The 20,513-nt window shown below is 44.1% G+C and overlaps 1 protein-coding gene across 2 annotated transcripts in view; it reads right to left on the reverse strand.

Annotated features, from left to right (window-relative positions):
* Hmga2 (high mobility group AT-hook 2) overlaps positions 1–20,513 on the reverse strand; it is a 113,863-nt gene that overhangs the window by 8,781 nt on the left and 84,569 nt on the right. The window contains exons 4-5 of one of the 2 annotated variants that reach the window (XM_041673903.1): positions 3,437–3,469; positions 3,266–3,287 (exon numbers count right to left, since the gene is read on the reverse strand). In XM_041673903.1, coding sequence (XP_041529837.1) covers positions 3,282–3,287; positions 3,437–3,469 — 39 coding nt within the window. In that variant the 3' untranslated portion in view covers positions 3,266–3,281. Of the gene's footprint in view, positions 1–3,265; positions 3,288–3,436; positions 3,470–20,513 lie in introns of those variants that run through there. The other variant, XM_041673895.1, reaches the window with a different exon arrangement.

Raw genomic sequence — 20,513 nt, forward strand, 5'->3', positions numbered from 1 at the left:
TCCCAGTGATGAAGAGAGGCTGAGCCTGAGTCAACAGAGACTTCCGTGGGGACAAGCCCTCTCTCTGGGAGGGTATCTGGGAAGAACCAGATGGAAGGGAGTCTTCAGCTGCTCTGTAAATTTACATTATCCTCCGTGAACTTCCATGCAGTGCCCGTGTTTACATAATTCATCACTGTGCTGCGAGACAATATAAATTAGGTGGTCCCGTGGGCTGTGCTCCCTTCCCTCTAATTCTGTCTCGGCTCCTTTCCTTTAAAGGGAAAATTTGGAACAAGGTCTGTAAAACAGCCTGACAGATCGGCGATGGCCATGGCTTCTCTTGTGGCTTCTTTCAGATTCCTGACTCCGTGTGTGTGTGTGTGTGTGTGTGTGTGTGTGTGTGTGTGTGTGGTGGGGGGGGGGGGAGGGGGGTCCTGCGTGATTTCGCTTTATTATCCTTAGTGTTTTAAAGCTCGATCTACAATCAATTGCACTCACATTAATGATTTCTACTTGTGATGCATGTGTTTGTGCCTTGCTACTATTGTACACTTATGTCACCTACGACAGCTCCTGTTACGTCTCCACCTTCCCCTCTGTAACTAGAGTGTTACTAGCAAAATCATAGGAATCCATGAAGTTCAGCTCTTAGGGAACCATTCCCTTACTAACCCCTGGCTTCCTCCTCATTCATCTGTGTCCCCTACAGATCACATAAACACTGACATTTTTGTGGCCATTTGCGCATTAAACAAATGTTCAAACATCTTGCCGTTTTTTCCCCCTCCTTTTTCACTGAGTATGTTCATTCTTGGCTGCCCATTAGGCTCACACAGAGAATTCATAGAAAGAACTTAGGCAGCTGGGCGGTGGTGATGCACGCCTTTAATCCCAGCTCTCAGAGGCAGAGGCAGGTGGATCTCTGTGAGTTCGAGGCCAGCCTGGTCTAAAGAGCAAGCTCCAGGACAGCTAGGGTCGTTACACAGAGAAACCCTGTCTCAGAAAAGAAAAGGAAAGAAAAAAAAAAGTACTTAAGCAAAAGTCTTCAAATCAGGCGAGCAGGGGCTGGTGGTTGTAGGTGGGTGTTTAGCAACTGGCTCTCTAGGAAAACAAAGGTCAGAATAGGACTCTTGTATTGATTCCCATGGTGTAAAGACTCATACAGCAGACATGAGCGCAGGATTTGAAAGAGACGCTCACATCTGGCTCCGAGTATAGGTGCTTTGCACACCTGTATGAATCTTCTCTAAGCACAGCTGCAATAGGAGCCTCTGCATCATGCACTTTCCTAATGCATCGCTTTTGGTTCCGTGTGCCTTCCCTGTGACACCAAGAGCAGAGCGGGCGTCAATGCTGTCAAACGTGTGAGGTTATTGATCTGCGGACCATGACGCAATGTCCAGCCCCGGGGCTTCCTCTGACTCAGACACACAGCACCTGTTCATTCTCTTTCTCTTGATTTCCTTCCTGATGAAGGACAAGGGGTTAGCAGAGCACATTGAGTGTTATTTACATTTTGTTTAGGTAAAGATTGCTTAAGGACACTGACTATTTTTAGCACTTGTCTGTGCCGTGCTGGGCTTTCAGGATGAGGAATAACGAAGTGAATATATTGTGTTCTAGCATGGTTTTGCATTTACCAGACTTGTAATATATACAATCATTTTAATTCACTTCCCCCGTATCCTTATGTGCATCTGAAAACTTTAGAATTTTTGTTTGTCTGTTTTTCTATGTAGCCCTGGCTGTCCTGGAACTCACTCTGTAGACCAGGCTGGCCTCGAACTCAGAGATCTGCATACCTCTGCGTCCCCAGTGCTGGAATCAAAGGCGTTGGTCACCACTGCCTGGCAAAAACCTTAGTTTTATCCCAAGCAGTGTTTTTTAGAGACGCAGACACATGCGGACATTGCCTGCATGGCGTTTTCCTAAGCAAAGCAACATCCTTTAAAGAAAAAGCTCTCTAGGAAAGCCATCTTTTTTGTGGGTATTTTCAATTCTGTGAAAGAGGTTTCTGAAGAGCTTCATGACTTGCTGACTAACTTGACTAGGTCCTACCTGCATGTCCCAAGTATTCGTTCAAGTCAAAACGGGAAGAGAACAGCAGGACCTCTTTTGCTTTGTTTTGGTGCTGAGAATTGAACATAGGTCCCCACGAATCCAGCCAAGCCTCTGCCCTCCGCCTGAGTTATATCCCTCCCCAGAATATTATATTGCTTAGTTTACAGCCTTGGAAATTGTGATTAATTTGTGAGTTATATTTTCTTCAAGATGTATTTCTTCAACAAGTACAAATTTCGTGCTTCTCTGCATACACTGTAGCTTGGATAAGAAACTCCAGGCTTATTACTACAGGCAGTGAAGGTAACTTTAACTTAATATCGCTGAGTTATGATTTCTAAGCAAGGCCTGAGAGTTCATTACCGTGAAACATTAGCATGATTTCCAGTTGATCAGCTTCACTGGAGGTGTTTTAGGATATCAAATAATACAGAACAATTCAGTGATCAACTGTTTTTAGCCATACATTAAGAGTAATCTACAACTAGTAAGTCCTATGTCAAGCCAAAGTACTGGGGACAGTCTGGAGGAAGAGACAACATGTAAGAACTGGGGAAATGGGCATAACAGATGACTCAGAGGTTAAGAGCACTAACCAGCGCTCCTGCAAAGGTTCCGAGTTCAATTCCCATCAACCACATCTATAATGAGATTTGGTGCCCTCTTCTGGCAAGATCTCATTATACATAATAAATCTCGGCATATATAATAAACAAATAAATGTTTTAAAAAAAAGAATTGGTAAAACAAGCCAGGCATAGAGGTGTACACCTTTAATCCTAATACCTGGGAGGAAAAGACCGGTGAGTTTGAGGCCAGCCTGGTCAACATAGTGAGTTCCAGGCCAACCAGGATTATGTAAAAAGAACTTGTCTCCAAACAAACAAACAAAAATAAAAAACAAACCAACAAACAAAAACAAATAATAATAAGATTAAATTCTTATTTACAGCTCCAACATAGTTTTATTGTGTATGGTACTGTGCCTTTTTCACACTGGAGGTCTTGGTGTTTTGTTGCTTCCGTTTTCACACACACACACACACACACACACACACACACACACACACACACGACCATGACATGTGACTGGAAGTCAGAGTACAAATTGCAAGCACTGGCTTTATCCTCCACCCTGTGGACTCTGGGGCACAAACTTGGGCTGTCAGGTTTGGCAGCAATGCCTGCACCAGCTGAATCATCTCACCGGCCCTGTTTGTGGTTTTCAGTCAATATATTTATTCCTGACTCGGAAGGATAAAGCAAATGGTCAAGAGTATTTCTATGCACAAGCAAAATGAGAAAATGCTAACTTAAGGCTTGGAAAACTTTTTTGGGTACATATTTTACTTGTGTTCTTTTGGGAGAAAAATTATAAAAGATCATGTCTCACCTGAGCAGGCTTCTTCTGGACGACTTGCTGTGGCTAAGGAAGAAACAAACAAGAGAAATGTTATATTTTAAAAGGAAACGTACAGGGGGAAAAACTTGAGTGTTCAAGCCTTGAATGTGGGTTTGGATCTGCAAAGCAAAGGAGAGAATTCAACGTCTGAAAAGTTGATCTAAGTTAAAGAGTGTTTATTCCCAGTCTCCACTGTGAAGGAGGACACCACAGGCTCTCTAGTGCCCCCACTGGAATAGATTCGCTGTAAGAGTAACTCAGTTTTCAGTCCGCATGTTATAAAACTTGAAAAGCGGAAAGCCCCAATAGCCTAACGTTTTTTCAAAATCTTTTCCAAGACAAAATGTATAGACCACACCATTGCCCATTTAAAGAGGTCAGCTGGAAGGAATCCTTACTATACTCAACAGGTGAAACAGGTGAACACCACAACCTAATTTCAGAGCATTTTCACTTTCCATAAAAGAAACTTTGTACCCAACTGTGGCAACTGCCTGTTACTGTCCACCTCTCTAGTCAACTTCCTAAGCTGAATTTACTATCAATCCACCCTCTGTTATATGAATTGGTCTGTTCCAGACATTTCATAGTGGAAGAATCATGCAGCATGCTTTGCACGTCTGCCCTTTCTCGTTGGTGAGGACGGGAATGCATATAATAACATCTGAGATGACTAATCTTAATTGCATTGACAATAACCATGGAAATACACCCCGGGTGTGTCTGTGAAGAAGTTTCCAAGAAGGTTTGACTGAAGAGAGAGGACCCACTTGGAAAGGGGCAGCACCATCCCATTGTCTAGGTCCCAGAGGGAGGAAAAATGAGGAAGGAAGTTGAGCAAATACACTCATCTCTCTGTGCTTCCTAAGAGAGAAAGGAATGTGATCAGCTGCCTCAGGATCCTGCCCCCGTTGCTTCCCACCACTGTGAACTGTGTGGCTTTGAACTGTAAGCCCAACTCTGCCCCTTCTGTCTTAAATCACCATTGTCAGGCCTCTTGTAACAGAACCGAGAAAATGACTACTTCAGTATCAACAGTTAATTGCTTTGTTTGGCAAATGTATACCACATTTTCCTCTCGGATGTGCAGTAATCGGTGTCTCTTCTGGGCTGTTTCCACCTCTTGGCTATTATGAGCAGCTCCTATGAGTACTTATAAACACACTCCAGTGTGGGTATGTTTTATTTATTATGGATAATGTGGAAGTGGTAGTGTTGTCCCTCCCCAAGTTGAGCAGCTTCTAGATGGGTTTCCAAAGCGGTTACACAATGGTGTAAAAATGTCAGGCCCACCAGTGATGTACTGATTTTTCCACATATGCGCCAGCACTTATTACTGTCTGTCACTTTTATTCTAGACTTCCAACTGGGTGGAAAGTTAAATACTGCTGCTCCCATTTAAATTCTCTATTCACTAATTACACGAAACAATTTTTATGAGCCTACTTGCCATCCATTTAGCTCTTGTAAAGAAACGTGTCTTTAAATGTTTTGCTCATTAAAAAAAAAAAAAAACCTGTTATTCATTTTTCTTTCAACGTTGAGACCTGTGCTGGTTAGTTAGTCAACTAGACACAGGTTACAGACATCTGGGAGGAAGAAACCTAACTTTAAAAAAAGGCCTCCCTAAGAGCAGGCCTGTAAGGCATTTTCTTAATTAGTGATTGACGAGGGGAAGCCCAGCCCATTGTGGGTGGGGCCATCCCTGGGCTTGTGGCTTTTGATTCTGTAAGAAAGCAGGCTAAGCAAACCACAAGGAGCAAGCCAGTAAGCAGCACCCTCCATACTCCGCATCAGCTCCTGAATACAGGTTCTTGCCTTGTTTGAGTTCCTGTCCTGACTTCCTTCAGTGATGGACTATGGATGTGGAAGTGGTAAACCAAATAAACCGTTTCCTTCCCAATTTGCTTTAGGCATAGTGTTTCATCACAGCAATAGAAACCCAACTAAGAGAAGACCCAAGGGTTCTTTGTACTCTGGATACAATCCTTATCAGATCTACAGTCTGTGAACATTATTTTCTGTTTCATGGATTGTTCATTTGTTCCAGACAGGGTTTCTTGGTGTTGCCTTAGCGTTCCTGGAACTCACTTTGTAGACCAGCCTATAATCAAACTCAGAAATCTGCCTGCCTCTGCCTCCCCAGTACTATGATTAAAAGTCACATGCCAGCAGCCCAGCTCAATCTATTCACTTTTGTGATGGTCATATCCACAGCTGTGCATTTCATTGTCCTGGTAGACCAGTACTCCTCTCTTCTCTGAGTGAAACTTCAGAGTGAGATATTCCTGCAGCCTAAATTAATCTTCCATCAAAGTTTCTTCAGTGGTACAAAAGGTATATTTGAAGCCCCAGTCCTTTGATAGATCACTTCCTGAGGATGTTTATGTCTTATTATAAACCCTATTAATTCCATTCACACAATTCCTGAAGTTTGCAAATATAACTGAGCCACCTTGATTCAAAGATGCACGTGAAAGAAATGAAATTGCTACATGCCTTCAGAAACATAAGAATTAAATTACACTCCCTATGTACAGAGTACAGAATGTCTGTGTTGTGGGACAATGGTCTTTTATCCTGTCACTTGTATTTTAAATAAACGCTGATTGGCCAGTCGCCAGGCAGGAAATATAGGCGGGGCAACAAGAATTCTGGGAAGAGAAAAGTTTCAGTCTGCAGCCCTTTAGCCCCAAAGAAGCACACAGAGGAAGCCAGACACAGAGCAAGGAAGATGTGACTGCCTCGCCAAAAAAGGTACCAAGCCATGTGGCTAACAGAATAGATGGGACGGGACAAAAAACTCAGTCAACATGTCTACAAAGGACTGATGTTTCCTTGTATATTGAAAATATTATATAAAATTTGCACAGTATTTTTTTGTCTTTTTTCTTTTTATCTTTTAGTTGCACAGCATTTTTTAAAAGATGGATGATTTTAAAAAAAAATTTAAAGACTTAAAAAGGGAGGAAAAAGATATTGTTACTTACTGAAGAACAAAAAAAGGAAAGGTCTAACCCATGACTTTGAACGGAAGTAGAGATGACATCACCCAACCCCAGATTTTGAGATGATGGCTTTTTTGTTTGGTTGGTTTTTTTTTCTTTCTTTTTTCTTTTCCCCAGGCAGACTTGAACCCAAGAAGCACAGGACTTCATGCCTCTTAGGATCCAAAAGTGTGCACTGACGGAGTATTCATTTCCAAAAGGTCATTTCTAAGGAGAAATCACCTTTCTTTTTCCTCATGTCTCCTGCCGCTTACACCTGTGCCCTTTAACTCCCAAGCCCTTTTAAACCCACACACATTCCCGCAGGCTGCCTGGCTTCTACTCCTCGCCTGCCCCCTCCTTTCTTGGCTGAGGAGCTCCATTCACGTGAGTGCTGCACACTGCGTCTCAATGAAACTCTCGGAAAGAGCTGCCAGCTCACCCAATTTTCCATGAATTAGGTCCTGACACTCCAGCGAGGGGAAAGACAATGTCTGAACCTCTGCCAGCCTTGGCTGCGGGCCTAGTTCATGTCACAGAACTTCTCCCAGCCACACTTAGACACAGCCCTCCATGCTTCTCAGGCCACCAAACAAACAGACCCTTGAACGCTTTCAGTGCTGGTTGCGGTTAAGGTTGCTGGGATGTTTTCCCAGCCTCTGGCACCCGATGGCTCCAGACTGTGCCCAGAAAGTTTTTGGTGTTGTTGTTGTTGTTTTTATTTTTATGAATGGCTTTGGTCTTAAAAAAAAAAAAAAGCGCAGACCAAATCATAATACTACCGCCGTTCATAAAAACAGAAAGGAAGTAGGCTGCCAGCTGGAAAGCTTTCGGGACAACAAACTGCAGGCCTCTTATCTTGCTTGCGGCATCTCTCAGCTCAGAACTAAGTGTTGAGACAGGGAAGCAGAGTTCTTACGGTTCTTGGCAGCAAACACATTTGGCCACTGCCAGCGTCTTCATAAAGACTGGTGATAACTCTGCTTATTAATCTCCAGCATGGCTAACATTATGTTTTCATAAATCTTTAAAAAATGCATACTCTTTTACACATGTGTATCCTGCAGAAAGATGAAAACCTTTTATACTTTGCACGCCTGCCCCCTCATGCCTGGGAAGGCGTGTGCCTCATTGTTTTCATTTTCTCACCAGGAAACTGAGGCACAGGGACGTCAGTCTCTCTAGTTTATGCCTGAAACTGAAACAACCCGAGTCTATCAGTTCTTTTAATCTCATGAGGAGTCCTTTCACTTCCACGAAATGGAGCAGTTCAGTCTAGAGCCAGTCCAGGAGGAGGTGGGAAAAGAGGCTCACTTTCCTTCGTGTGTCTCTCAGGAGTGTTCCCTCACCCACCCAGGGCAGTCACTACTAGGTCAAGCCCTTCTACGTCAGTCAGCTCTTCTTCTACGGATGCCAATGGTCCATAAGGGCCTCTGAGGCCGGGGTGCCTCACCTTGCTTGGTCTTCTCTTTCTAATACAGTGAGTGGGAGCTCTCTGTGAAATGTTTGAAAGGTGTGGATTCCATAACGATTGTTCCCTGAAAGAGACAGCAGCCTCTTCCAAGTCTTTCACTTAAGACAATCCCAATGGTTCCGTGGCTGGTGAAGTGTGTGCACAGGGATTAGGATGGAGGCCTGATGTGCAGCCTTCCCACGTATGGAGAACTAGAATTCACCATGAGAGACTATGACACCTTTCACCAAGCTTGTGTGAACGCCGTGTATGGGTACCTGTGATGTGTATGTTCACTGCACATGCGCAGGTGGGAGTACGTGGGGTCTAGATGCCAATGTCTAGGTGTCTTCCCTCACTTGCCCTCTGCCTTCATTATTTTACGCATGTTTCTGTTCATGCACACATGTACAGGTGCCGCCACATGTATGTGAGGTCGGAGAACCACCTGCGGGAGTCAGTTGCCTTCTGCCGTGCGGGTTCCACGGAACTCAGCCTGTCCCTCTTGGTACCAAGTAGCCCTTATCCACAAAGCTGTCTTGCCGGTCCTCCACCTTACTCTCTGAGATCAGACTTTCAGTAAACCTGGAGCTCACTTATTTACAGAAGCTGGCTGGCCAGCCAGTTCCAGTGATCCACCTGCCTCTGCCTCCCAGCGCTGCGAGCTGACACACCTGGCTTTTTCTGCCAGTGCCACAGATCCAAAGTCAGGACCTCATGCTCATTCGTCCGTCCGCCACTTTAGTCACTGGGCCAGCGCCCTAGACTCTTATTTAAACTCCTGAAATTCAATTCAGGAAACTGCCTCTCAGAACAAAGCATCACCATCACCATGACCAGCAACCTCAAGAGACCTGGAAGAAATGTTTGTATTAATATAACAGTAAAGTAAAACTGAGATCCCGGAGGCTCTACTGATGGGCCGCATCCTCGAGGGGCCTCTCTGACCACAGACCTCTGTGCACTGCTCTCTCTCTCCAGGCTGGCTTATGCAGGGCTAACCCAACCTCGACACAAAGCCGTGCACTCCAGCAAATGAACAGCTGCTGACATTCATGTCAGAATCCCATGAATGTGTATGAAAAAGGAAAGGGCATATTTTGGGGATCCTGAGATCTGAGCAGCAATGTGGCAAAATTGTTTGCTTGTTTGTTTATCGGACACAGGGTCTCACTATATAACTTTGGATGACCTGGAACTTGTTATGTAGACAAGGCTGGTCTTGAACTCAGAGATCTGCCTGCTTTACCCACCACCCCCCACCTGGCTAGCTTTTCTATTCTTAAAGTTCACATTGTATTTTTGCTTTAAAGACTGTGCAAAGTATTTTCAATTCAATTTTTTTCCTATACGACATTCTTGCATATGGGAGGACATGCTCCCCAGCTACACAGAACAACAGAAAGAAGAACTAAGTGCCCGTAGGTTCCAGGCCCACAGGTTCCTCTTGAGTGGCTATGCTCGTTCTTAGGGCTATCAGAGGACAGAGTATAAATGTTGGAAGCAGTATGCCCTCAACACAGTCGAGACAGATGCTATAGTCCAAGTTCACCAGGTGGAAAGACTCGTGTGTATGCCACAATGAAAGAAGACATCTACAAGGTAATGGACATGAAATCAAACACTATCTGAAGAGAGAAATAATTAATGTACAAATCTGTTGTCACTATTCCAACTTGTGGGTGACATGCTTGAAAGTCAACTTAAGATGCCTATTGTTATTATCCATAAAGCAGTTACATTAAGATGGATTTGGATTTGCATTATACATATATTTATTACACACACACACACACACACACACACACACACACACCATTCCCATATGCTTGAGAGGAAATAACGGTGTTATTTGCACTACCATTTGACTTTCATTGAATCTAAAAGCATTATTTCAGGTCTTACATTGAAATGCAAAGTTTTTAGTTATTTACTTATTTATTTAGGTTTTGGGGACATGGTCATATATAGCCCAGAATGGCCTGGGATTTGTTGTGTAGCTGAGGCTGGTTTTGAATTCTTGATCCTCTGACTTCACTTTAAGGACTGTCATCACGGGTGTGCACCACGCCACCACACCCAGTTCTGAAATGGCTTCAGAGTTTCACTTGGCTCCCTAAGTATTTCCTAGAAACTATAACATTTAGTCACAGAAACTGAATTTTAAACTTTAAAAGCTGAATCATGATTTTAGGCATATCCTTTCCTAAAGGATAAGTTTACTGGTAATTTCCTATGTTCTCAAGAACTACAAAGGGATGGTTTATGGGCTGGGAGCCCTGTGATACTTAAGTGACCCTCATCTCTTCTGGAGCCCAAATTTAGCACTGTTTTCTTGGCACTGATGTGCGGCTAGCTTCAGCTGCAGAGCAATTTTCCTTGGAGGAAGCTTAATATTCAATCGAAGAAATGTTAGCGATTCCCGAACGAGCTAGCTTATATCCTGAGACATTTGCACCAGTTATGGAAATGAGCTCTTCCTCTTCCACATTCTCACAGTTGCAGAGAGGCCCCAGCATCCCGGCTTTTCCCAAGGATGTCTTTCTCTTGGATCTTCCCTCAGAAGTTTCTCTGCGTCTCATGACTCTTTCCTTAAAAATCTGTGAATTACAATGTCTCTATTTCTTTTTTTTAAGAAAAGCTATTTGGATGGCTTTCCAACTTAGTTCTAAATCTAAGAGGAACTTCACATCAACCCCACAACTGTCTGCTTTAGCTTGGCTTCCCGGATAGGCATTTTGTCATCTAACAACCATGAAGCTGTATTTAGGATTGTTGGCATTTTCCAGAACGTAGCTCTGAACACTGATTCATGAGCACATCACCAAGCAAAACCAACTTTGATAGATGAGGATGTGACTTAATTTCACATTTCCACTGTCCATACAGGAAGAGCACAAAATGTATAATAAAGTGACTAACTGCCCATCGTCCAACAGGCTTCTCGCAGTGGCCATCTGAAGTAGTGCCATTCAGATTCACACGTGAAGGTGGGATGACCTTCAGACACTCACAGGTCAGTCAACAGGAATCCCAACTCTAGCCCAGGGTACCTGGTTCACATCTTTTTCTTTTTTTCAAAATTTATTTATTTATTATGTATACAATATTCTATCTGTGTGTATGACTGCAGACCAGAAGAGGGCACCAGGCCTCATTACAGATGGTTGTGAGCCACCATGTGGTTGCTGGGAATTGAACTCAGGACCTTTGGAAGAGCAGGCAATGCTCTTAACCTCTGAGCCATCTCTCCAGCCCCCCTGGTTCACATCTTTTGATCCCCATATCACATGGTCCCAGAGAGGTAGGTCTTTGGGGTAATCTTTCAGCTTACCCCCATGCTTTTAATTATTTTAAAATGACAAATCAGTGTTTTGGCAACTATTGTTTGAAACTAAAGAATATATAAGTAAAATATTTCTAAGACGATAACTTCATGAAGGAAAATGACCAAATAAGAAAATTATATTTTAAAATAACTCTTTTTAAAGATCAGGGTTAGAAAGAATGTCTCCAATATATTTTAAGGACAAATCAGCATTAGAAAACTATTTTTATAGTAACAGCTTGTCTCAGAAAAGAAGAGTTGTTGTTGTAAATTCAAGTTATTGAGCCAGGCCTTGCGGTATACACTTGCAATCTCGAAATTAAGGAGGCCAAAGCAGGAAGATCATGGGCTTGAGGCTGGTCTACACGGGCTACATAGCCAGTCCCTGGTCTCAACAAAACAAAGATTCAGTGTTTCACAAACTAAATAGCATCTTGTTTCTTGTCGGATTTCTGTTGAAAGCAGACATCCCGCCTCATCGAATATGACCCTATTGCTATCTATATACCTGCCTTACCCCTTTTATTTATCTTTGACTCCCTTCAACCTCTAAAAAATTAAGGCGAGGCTGTGGATGCAAAAGTACCTGTGCTGAACACGAGTGAACTATTTCCTTGTTTTGTTTTTATCACTTGCTCTCTGATCTGATTAGAGTATGGATGTGAGCTGTACAGCCTACGGTGTCTACAGCATAGGAAACACAAGGCAAAGCTTCCACACCGCAGGGCTTCTATTCTCATGCTAGGCATTGTTGTTTGGGACCAAAATGTGAGGATGGATGGAGATGCCTGCCTTCTGTTCGGATGCCATGTAAGTCCCCGAACAAGCCCATCCATCTACATACAGCATCCGACTTTTCTCCTTTGGGCTCCATGGCTTCCTATTCAGGAAATCTGAATTTCTTGCCTTTAATCTTTTGTCCTGCTTGGTCTGTGTACTCACTGGCTGAAGTGCACGTTCCTTTGGAATGTGACCGCCAGTGACACTTAATTTTTACCCACGGTGCATTGCATTGCTACAGAGGGAGTTATTTAAAAACACCCCATTTCAAGTTTGCTTACACATATAATGCATATGGATATTTGTATGAAGGTGCAATTACGAGTCAAAGATCCCAACACTGACCATTTTGTGCCCACGATCAGTGAACGCTGAGCTCACAGCCGGGAACAACCGATGCTGCCAGTGCAGATTTTCAATGAGATTCTTCTGAGTCTGTCCGCCCAGTAGGCCCAGCCCCTGACATACTTTTTATCTTCTTTGTGGTATACATTTTCAAAATAGCTTTCCAAGTAATGTCTAAATCCTCTCGATGCCCAGAAGAAACCCCGCTCTTTTCCAAAGCAAAAGGGCCAAACCCGTGGCTTGAGGTGTTAAAAGCATGTGATAAATAGCACTTAGTTATTATTAGTTATTAGTTAGTCTATTCCCTTGGTACTTTGTTACAGAAAGGTAACATACTTATTTACTAGATATGATGCTATCTGCCCATGTTTCCTAGAAACCAGTACTTGTGAAGAGAACTAGCAAGAATTAAACCAACGTACGAGATCCTAGTTAATGATCAAGGATGAGTCTCACATCAAAAGGACTGAGGACCCCTCAACTCCAACTGACTAGGAAGGATCTAATTTATCAAACGGAACAAGCTCAGTGAAGATACACCTTCCCCGGAGGTGAATTTGGGGGGATCAGTCGTCATCCAGAGCCTGTCTCTTCACCCTGTCATCTTAGATTTTTTTCTCAGTCTCTCTCCCTCAGAATCACACGACTTAGTAGGTAATGCTCAGTGAGGAACTGTCCAGCCAAAGAGTGGTCCTCCCCCTTCCTAAGGCTGTGACCCTTTCACACAGTTCTCGGGTTGTGGTGACCCCTTCCAACACATAAGAGTATTTTAGTTGCTACTTCAGAACTGTAATTTTGCTACTTTTATAAATCGTATTGTACATAAATGTGTTCAGCTGATCTTAGGTGATCCCTGAAAGGGCTTTGGACCCCCTGAGGGGTGGCAACCCTCAGGTTGAGAACCACGGAGCCAAAGGAAGGAAAAGCTCCCCCTTCTTACTGAGCCAATTCCCCTGTGAGATAATGGGGTGGGTTCCGGCACGAGTCAAGCCACCTCTGAGCCCCGAGAGAAAGGTCAACTTGTGTCAAAGGACAATAAGAAACAGAGACAGCAAAAATCAGTTTGGTGGAGATCAGACCACAGGCTTTTTTTGTTGTTCGTTGCTTTGTCCTGTCTTTGTGGGCTGCATCCGATGAGGTAGAACAACTTTCTATATACAACGTACAGTCTCAGTTTTACAGGTATTATGAGAGGCCTTTTCTGGACGGTCTCAACCATTCACCTGGAAACTCTGCCCTGAGTTCCTTCATCATCGGCTGAATAGCCCTTCCCAACAGGACAGCCCGTACGTAAATGTGCCCTGCTGCCTGAAACCGGGCTGTAACTCACTGGTCATGTCCAAAAGGAATTCTGGGAATGATGGGCAGTAAATGAATAACATGAGCTTGGGCCCCACACTCAGGAGTGTCAACTGACGTTTAATGGGAGTCAATAGGAGTTCTGCTCAGTTACACTGAGGAGCAGAACCCCGGGATGTGCAGCCCCCCCCTCCCCCCAGCTGGCAATAACTGCTCTCTTTGTCTTACCCCGCTCTTCCAACTGCCTGTCAGTTCAGCAGGGAGGATCCCAAGCCTATGAACAAGTTGTCTATTGAAATGACATGCTCGCCTCTCTTTCAGATGCCATGGTATTCGAGTCCTTGGCTCTAGATAATACACGCTTTGGTATGTCTGGACTTGCTGCCAGAAATGTGTATGTTCCTCTGATCTTGGAGGGAATGTTACTACCGGTGGCTTTTTTTTTTTTTTTTTTTTTTAGGCTTTAATTTCTTAAATAAAGGAAGGATGTTTAGAAGGCACTCGCTGTATTGTCCTTTCAGGATATGGAAGTTGGTTTGTCTGAGGCAGGTTTTTGGCCTTGGGGTGGGGTGGGGAGTCCCTCCAAAAGAACTCAGTTTAGAGATAACTTCGTGGTGCCGAAGGAGTTCTGCCGGGAAAGGAGCTGCAAGACAGGGCTAGAAAACACAGTTTGGGAGATAGAAAGAGCAGACATCAGAAGCTGGGACTCACTTTGCACAAGCAGTGCAACTCTTCAGCAATTTAAAAGTCACTTTTCCTCATCTGTGTGTGGATGTCTCACGGGGTGGCTAGGGGTGGCTCCCCAGGAAGTCACCACAGTGCACAGCTCTGACTGCTGGCGGCAAGAATGTAATAAACACCACTTAATAGCACGGAGGCGGGCGGCCAATGGGGGCAGTTGTAGCAGCAGCAATGGAGGCACCGTCCCTCGTGTTTATGATTTCATTGTTCAATATCAAAGGTCTCGGTAGCACCCTCGGGGGTGATCACAGGACTCCACATTGCACAGTTAAAATCCACGTAGTCCTTCCATTTACCAATTTGTCAACTGAGCCTTGTCATTTTTGTGGCTTTAGGGCATGGTCACTGTTTTGAACAGTGTATCGTGTGCTTTGTTACCCCACACAGGACAACAGCGGTTTCCCTTGTACTGTGTGAAGCAGAGTTCATAGGCTCACAGTTCTCAGAGATGCTATCTAAACTGTAGCCTGGCCATTTGAAGCACCTAACTAAGCTCCCCCAACAATCTTATGGAAAAGGGGGGAAGGAATGGAGCAAAAAACACACACACACACACACACACACACACACACACACGCACACACACACACACACACACACGCAAGAGAGAGAGAGTTCTCACATTCACAACAGTCTCAAGGAATCAATCCATTACAGTAAAACAGATAACATCGGCTTACCAATGACCTCTGACCCACAGGTCCTGTTATAAAGGGATCTAGCCACACGGACATTAAAGTGATATTATATGAAGCATGTATGAGAATTCCGCGAAGCTTTCAAAGCATTGCCGTCATATGACACTGCCTTCTGCAAGGCTTAGCTTCATTGAAGTCCTCCCTGCTCTCCTACCTGAAAAACTGAAGAGGGGGGGCAGTTCTGGGAAAGAGAGGTGGTTCTTTAAAATGTACCACGGTAGTTTCTTTAGAATTAACTTTAAAAAAGATTTATTTATTTATTATGTGTATAGTGTTCTGCCTACATGTGTCCCTGCAGGCCAGAAGAGGGCACCAGATCACATTACAGATGGTTGTGAGCCACCATGTGGTTGCTGGGAATTGAACTCAGGACCTCTGGAAGAGCAGTCAGTGCTCCTAACCTCTGAACCATTTCTCCAGCCCTAGAAAGAAACTTTTATTAAAATTTGTGGTTGGAGAGATGACTTGGTCATTAAGAGCTCTCAATGCTCCCTGCAGAAGGCCTGGCTTTGGTTCCAAGTACCCACACTGGGCAGCTCACAATTCCTTTAATTCCAGTCCCAGGGCACCCAACACCATCTTCTGACCTGGCTGGGTCACTTTCTACTGGGATTCCTGTAAGGGGAACATCTCCTTCCTCCTTCTGGTCCACAATCCCCTAAGTCCTTCAGAGAACACTTAGTTGTCACTGAGTGGCTGAGTCTGTCTTCTGGAGCCTGTGGAACAGCTCAGGCTGGTTCAAGATATACAAAGAGAGTGTGAGGTACTCGATGTGACAATTTCCAGGCCGTAAGGTAGGAATTTATACATTCCCTGTCCGTCTATTCACACACAGATCACTGTCAACTTCTAAACCTCCCGTCATATGAAGAAGGTTACACGGCAAAAAAAAAAAAAAAAAAAGCTCCCTGGTTATGCTCACTGCTCAAACACAGGGGCCAGGGTCCTTACTAAGAGGGCGATTCCTGCATTCTCCAGTCATAGCCACAACGTAGTAGACAGTAAAACGCAGGAATGCAAACATACCAGAGGACTGGGGAATAAAAGGAACCATTCAGCGGCATGAGTTCCAGTAGTGCTTTAAGGAGAAGCAAAAACATCAAAGTATCAAAAGATGCTAACAGTATTAACCGATCTGCTCATGACGGTAACACCGAGGAAACGGGCACAGGAAATTGTTACTGGACTTGTGCACCAGGCTGGTTTTTTCTTCCCTGTAATTTATGAGTGCTCAGACAGTCACCACCTTTGAGAAGCTGTGTAGTCTCCCTTACTCAGGTGTGTGGAGCAGTAGGATCTCCCAATGTACTCACCCCACCCAAGTTGTGAAGCCGTGTGGACCCCACCTACATCGTGAAGTTGCGTGGACCCCACCTAAGTCGTGAAGCTGTGCGCACCCCACCTAAAAGTCGTGAAGCGCGCGTACCACAGTCTCCTTAGGTGCCTCTTTTTAAAGAGGTGTGAGAACTCCCTTCAGTGCTGCTGAAAAGGGATGTTAGAAAAGAAGGGAAGACATGGCAATGCGATGGTTGACCTGCAGTGTCGGCTGGACTGCGTTTGGAATTACCATGGAAACACTGTTCTAGGTGTCCCTATGATGGTGTTTCCAGAGACATTAAGAAGGGAAGATGAACCCTGAAGGTGTTGTACCATCTGATGGACTTGACTGAATGAGGGGGGGGGGGGGAGGAAGAGGGAGAGAGAGAGAGGGAGAGAGAATTGCTGAGCACCAGTGCCATCTCTCTCTCCATTTCTGGCCGCAGATAGGACTGTCATACCTCCTAGGCCTTAGGCAGTTCCTTTTGCTGGAGAACCTGGACACCAAAACCAAATGCATAATGCCACAGAATGGAGCCTAATTAAACCATGCAAATTTAATAAGTTGAATCCAAGGGTCAGATAGTCAGATAAACCTCAGCATCTTGGATTAGGTAAATACAGAGTTCTCCATGACTCTCAATCTTTCCATATCTAATACGGGTCCCACATTCAGAATTTTAGTGGGAAAGAAACATGTAGATGTTTAATTGGCAATTTGTATGCTAAAAATCCTGCGAGCATTTGTACACACTTGGGTATATGGTGTGGGATTCCCCTCCGTATGCTGTGAATACCATTCATTAATAAAGAAACTGTCTTAAGCTGGTGCAGGGTAGATATAGGTAGGCGGGGGAAACTAAACTGAATGCTGGGAGAAAGAAGGTGAAAAAGAGAGGCCATGTAGCCCTGCTAGAGACAGACATTGGGCGGAACTTTACCAGTAAACCACAGCCCTGTGGCGTCACACCGATTAATAGAAATGGGTTAAATTAAGATGTAAGAGTAAGCCAATTAAGAAGCCAGAGCTAATTGGCCAAGCAGTGATTTAAACAATACAGTTTCTGTGTGGTTATTTCTGAGTCTGAGCAGCTGGGAACACACAAGCAGCCTCCTACTACAGGTATATATGTATATCTCTCCGCCCACATACATGCACATTCATATACACACAGCTATAAACTCAGTTAGCTCCTGGCTTCCATTCTTGTAGCCCTTGATAAACAGGGGGTTATAATCATATAAAAGATCTTTATGGGAGCGAAACTCTTTCAACATTGGATTGTTTTATACAGTTGTGAGACGCTGGTTTAGGGAGGAAATAAAGAAGGAAATTCCAAAATGTGAATGGCATTTAAACCTCTTTAATTTTTTTTTCTTCAAAGGAAGAGAAAAAGAACAAACTCATGTGTTCCTATCTAGTGCAATGGCATGCAGAAGGACCATGGGCAGAAAAATAACTTTACAAAGAATTAACTAGAAAAACCCAATGACTCGAGCCCCTTTCATGAAACACATGGGTTTAAAGAAGAAAATTGAGTAACTATAAAATGACCTTTCTTTGATGCTGAGCAAAAAAGCAAGCTTGAACTTTCCTACTGCTGAGCAACTGAGCGAAAACTACATGTCTTCACCTTCGGAGCAGCTCGGATCTGCGTCCAAACAGCTTCAGGCTTAACTCTCTGCACGAGATAGGTGGCAAAACGTCCAGTTATTAGCAAAGCCCTACAGTAAACCGTAAAAGCAGGCCTTTTCCTTCTTTTTCAAAGTCTTAAATAATTCGAGAGTTCCCTTGTTCGGTATCGTCTTTCTTGTCCTTCCCACGTTAAAAGTTTAAAGGTGATACATAAGAAGATTTATGTCATTTCCTGGTATAGGACCACAGTTTAATTCTTTTTTTAAAAACTGAGACCCTTATTACTTAAAATATAGAACTTTGATAGCATTTTCATTTGCCAAAGTTAGTTTATAATATGGACTTTCCCAAAGGTCAAAAAACAATATATTAAGGAAATACCACCTGATACTTAGGACTACACAGGAAATTTGCATTTCCGCTTTTCATTATTCGAAGGGAGGAAATGACAGTCGACTCGGCTAGTTCCAGGCAGAGTCCCAATAGCTGCAAAGGCGCGGGCAGAAGGAGAGGCAGCCAAGGGTCCCCTTTCTAGCTGAACGCCACAGAAACTGTAATTTCAGTGGGCGAAGGCAGGGAGCATACATGAAAAGTGCCTGCTCTCCCAAGCTCTGCCCTCTGCTCCCATTTGTGCTGGAAGTGAGCCAGCCCTGCAGAAGGGCAGGTATGGGCACATTTTTCCGTCTGTTGTAAACACTCCCAGAAGAATGGAGGTGGTGGTCTTGGCCATGCCCTTTGTCTTGACTCCGAGAGTGAGGAGGAACACAAGGAGGGAGAAGGCCTGTCTAAAGTTCAGTAGACCCCTTTCTACGGGTTTATTTACAAACCAAACAAAGTGGAAGATAGATAGCTTCCTACCGTCCAGCCACAGGAAAGGAACATTCTGTGTAGACATAGGATATACATTAAAGAACAAAGGAGCTCTCGGAGGCATCTTTTCTTAGAAGCATTCAACTATGGTAGGGCTCATAAAACATTGTACTCCGAAAATAGTCCCTGACAGCTCAGGCTCTCTGAAGTGTCGTCTCCCTGTCTATCTTTCAGGGTTTCCTTCCGCCTGTGGTCCGTCCTTATCATCCGAGAACAACCTGCCAGTTCCTGCCAAACACCTCACACTTACGTGCATGCTACGTCTCGACACTTTACAAAAGTTCATTAATGGATCAATGATTAATTTGGGCAAGGGCAAACAGCCAGTTTAACTGACTGTTCAGCGACTAGATCCCGGAAGTCTCCTTTCAGCTGAATGTAGTCTAAAACTGACCAGAAACGAGTATTCCCCAAAGTGCTCGATGGACGTTATGCAAAATACCTTGAAGATATATTTTATTTCCCTATGTGGATTGCTACTTAAATATCCATTTTTTTTTTTTTTGCGAGGTAGAGGCATTCCCGTCAGAAGTGGCTCCCAGTCCCCTCTTCCTAGTGTGCACGAAGAAAATGGCTCCCAGAGCAGAAAAGCTGAGCTCTTGTCCCCTCTGTGTCGAAGACTACAAAAATAACTTGGCCAGTCCCCTGGATGAGCTGTTTTCACTGCAAGTTTGCCACACACCGACCAAGTTAAGACTTTAAAACTTTAGAAAAGGAGAAACTTTGAAGTAAACGAGTTGGGTTGTCTAGTTGGAAAGTCAGAATGTCTGTGATGACCTGGGACGGGGGTGGGGGGGGTGGGGGGTGTATGAACGAATGAGCGGCACCCATAAATGGTCAAATCAGCAGACATCTGCATGCACACGTCTACTTAGGACATTTGGAAATTACAAGGGGCACCAGCTTCTCATTTGTTTTCTGTTTCTGAGTGGCTGGGAGACACTAAGCAAATCTCTTAAATTCTTCGGGTTTCACTTCTGTGCAAATGGAAAATACAGCTTTTTGATTAATTGGTAATTATCAATTTTATCTCTAAACTGGCCCCTTCAAGGGACTGGTTTGTTACCAGTGTGCTTTACGCATTGGGCAATGGAACTGAACTCAGGCAGAGGCAAAGGACCTCCCCCCCCCCCCCCCCACACACACACAATATATGCCGGCAATTCCTTTCATAAGCCTGGCTTAGCCTCCCAAGGCAGATCACGGAACTACATTTTGGAAAACTGTCTCCCCACCACCACCACAAAGGGAATCAAAAATTGATTTTTTCTAAGTATGGTTCCTGGTGACCATTTTGAAAGGAGCCATTGGTAAAAATCAGTCTAGGTCTGGACCAAAGGCTGGTTCAAAGCCTGTGTTATGCTTTTTAAATTAGCGATCAAACTTTGAAAATTAGTGGTAAAACTCGAAAGTGCTGGAATAAAGTCACGCACACCCTTCTGGCTTTCCTAAAAGGACTCCGGCTGGGCCCACCATGATACACTAGGCACTACCAAGAAACACTCCAGCGCAATGAGATTACCACAGTTAACAACACCAGCGTGACCCTGCCAAGGGCCAGATACAAGAGGACCTTTATTGTCTTTCTCGAATGAACAGAGAATGCTCCCGGAA

This window comes from Microtus oregoni, unplaced genomic scaffold (assembly GCF_018167655.1).
Source record: "Microtus oregoni isolate MIOR12 unplaced genomic scaffold, Mior012 000001F_ref0000356, whole genome shotgun sequence".
Classification (NCBI taxonomy): domain Eukaryota; kingdom Metazoa; phylum Chordata; class Mammalia; order Rodentia; family Cricetidae; genus Microtus; species Microtus oregoni.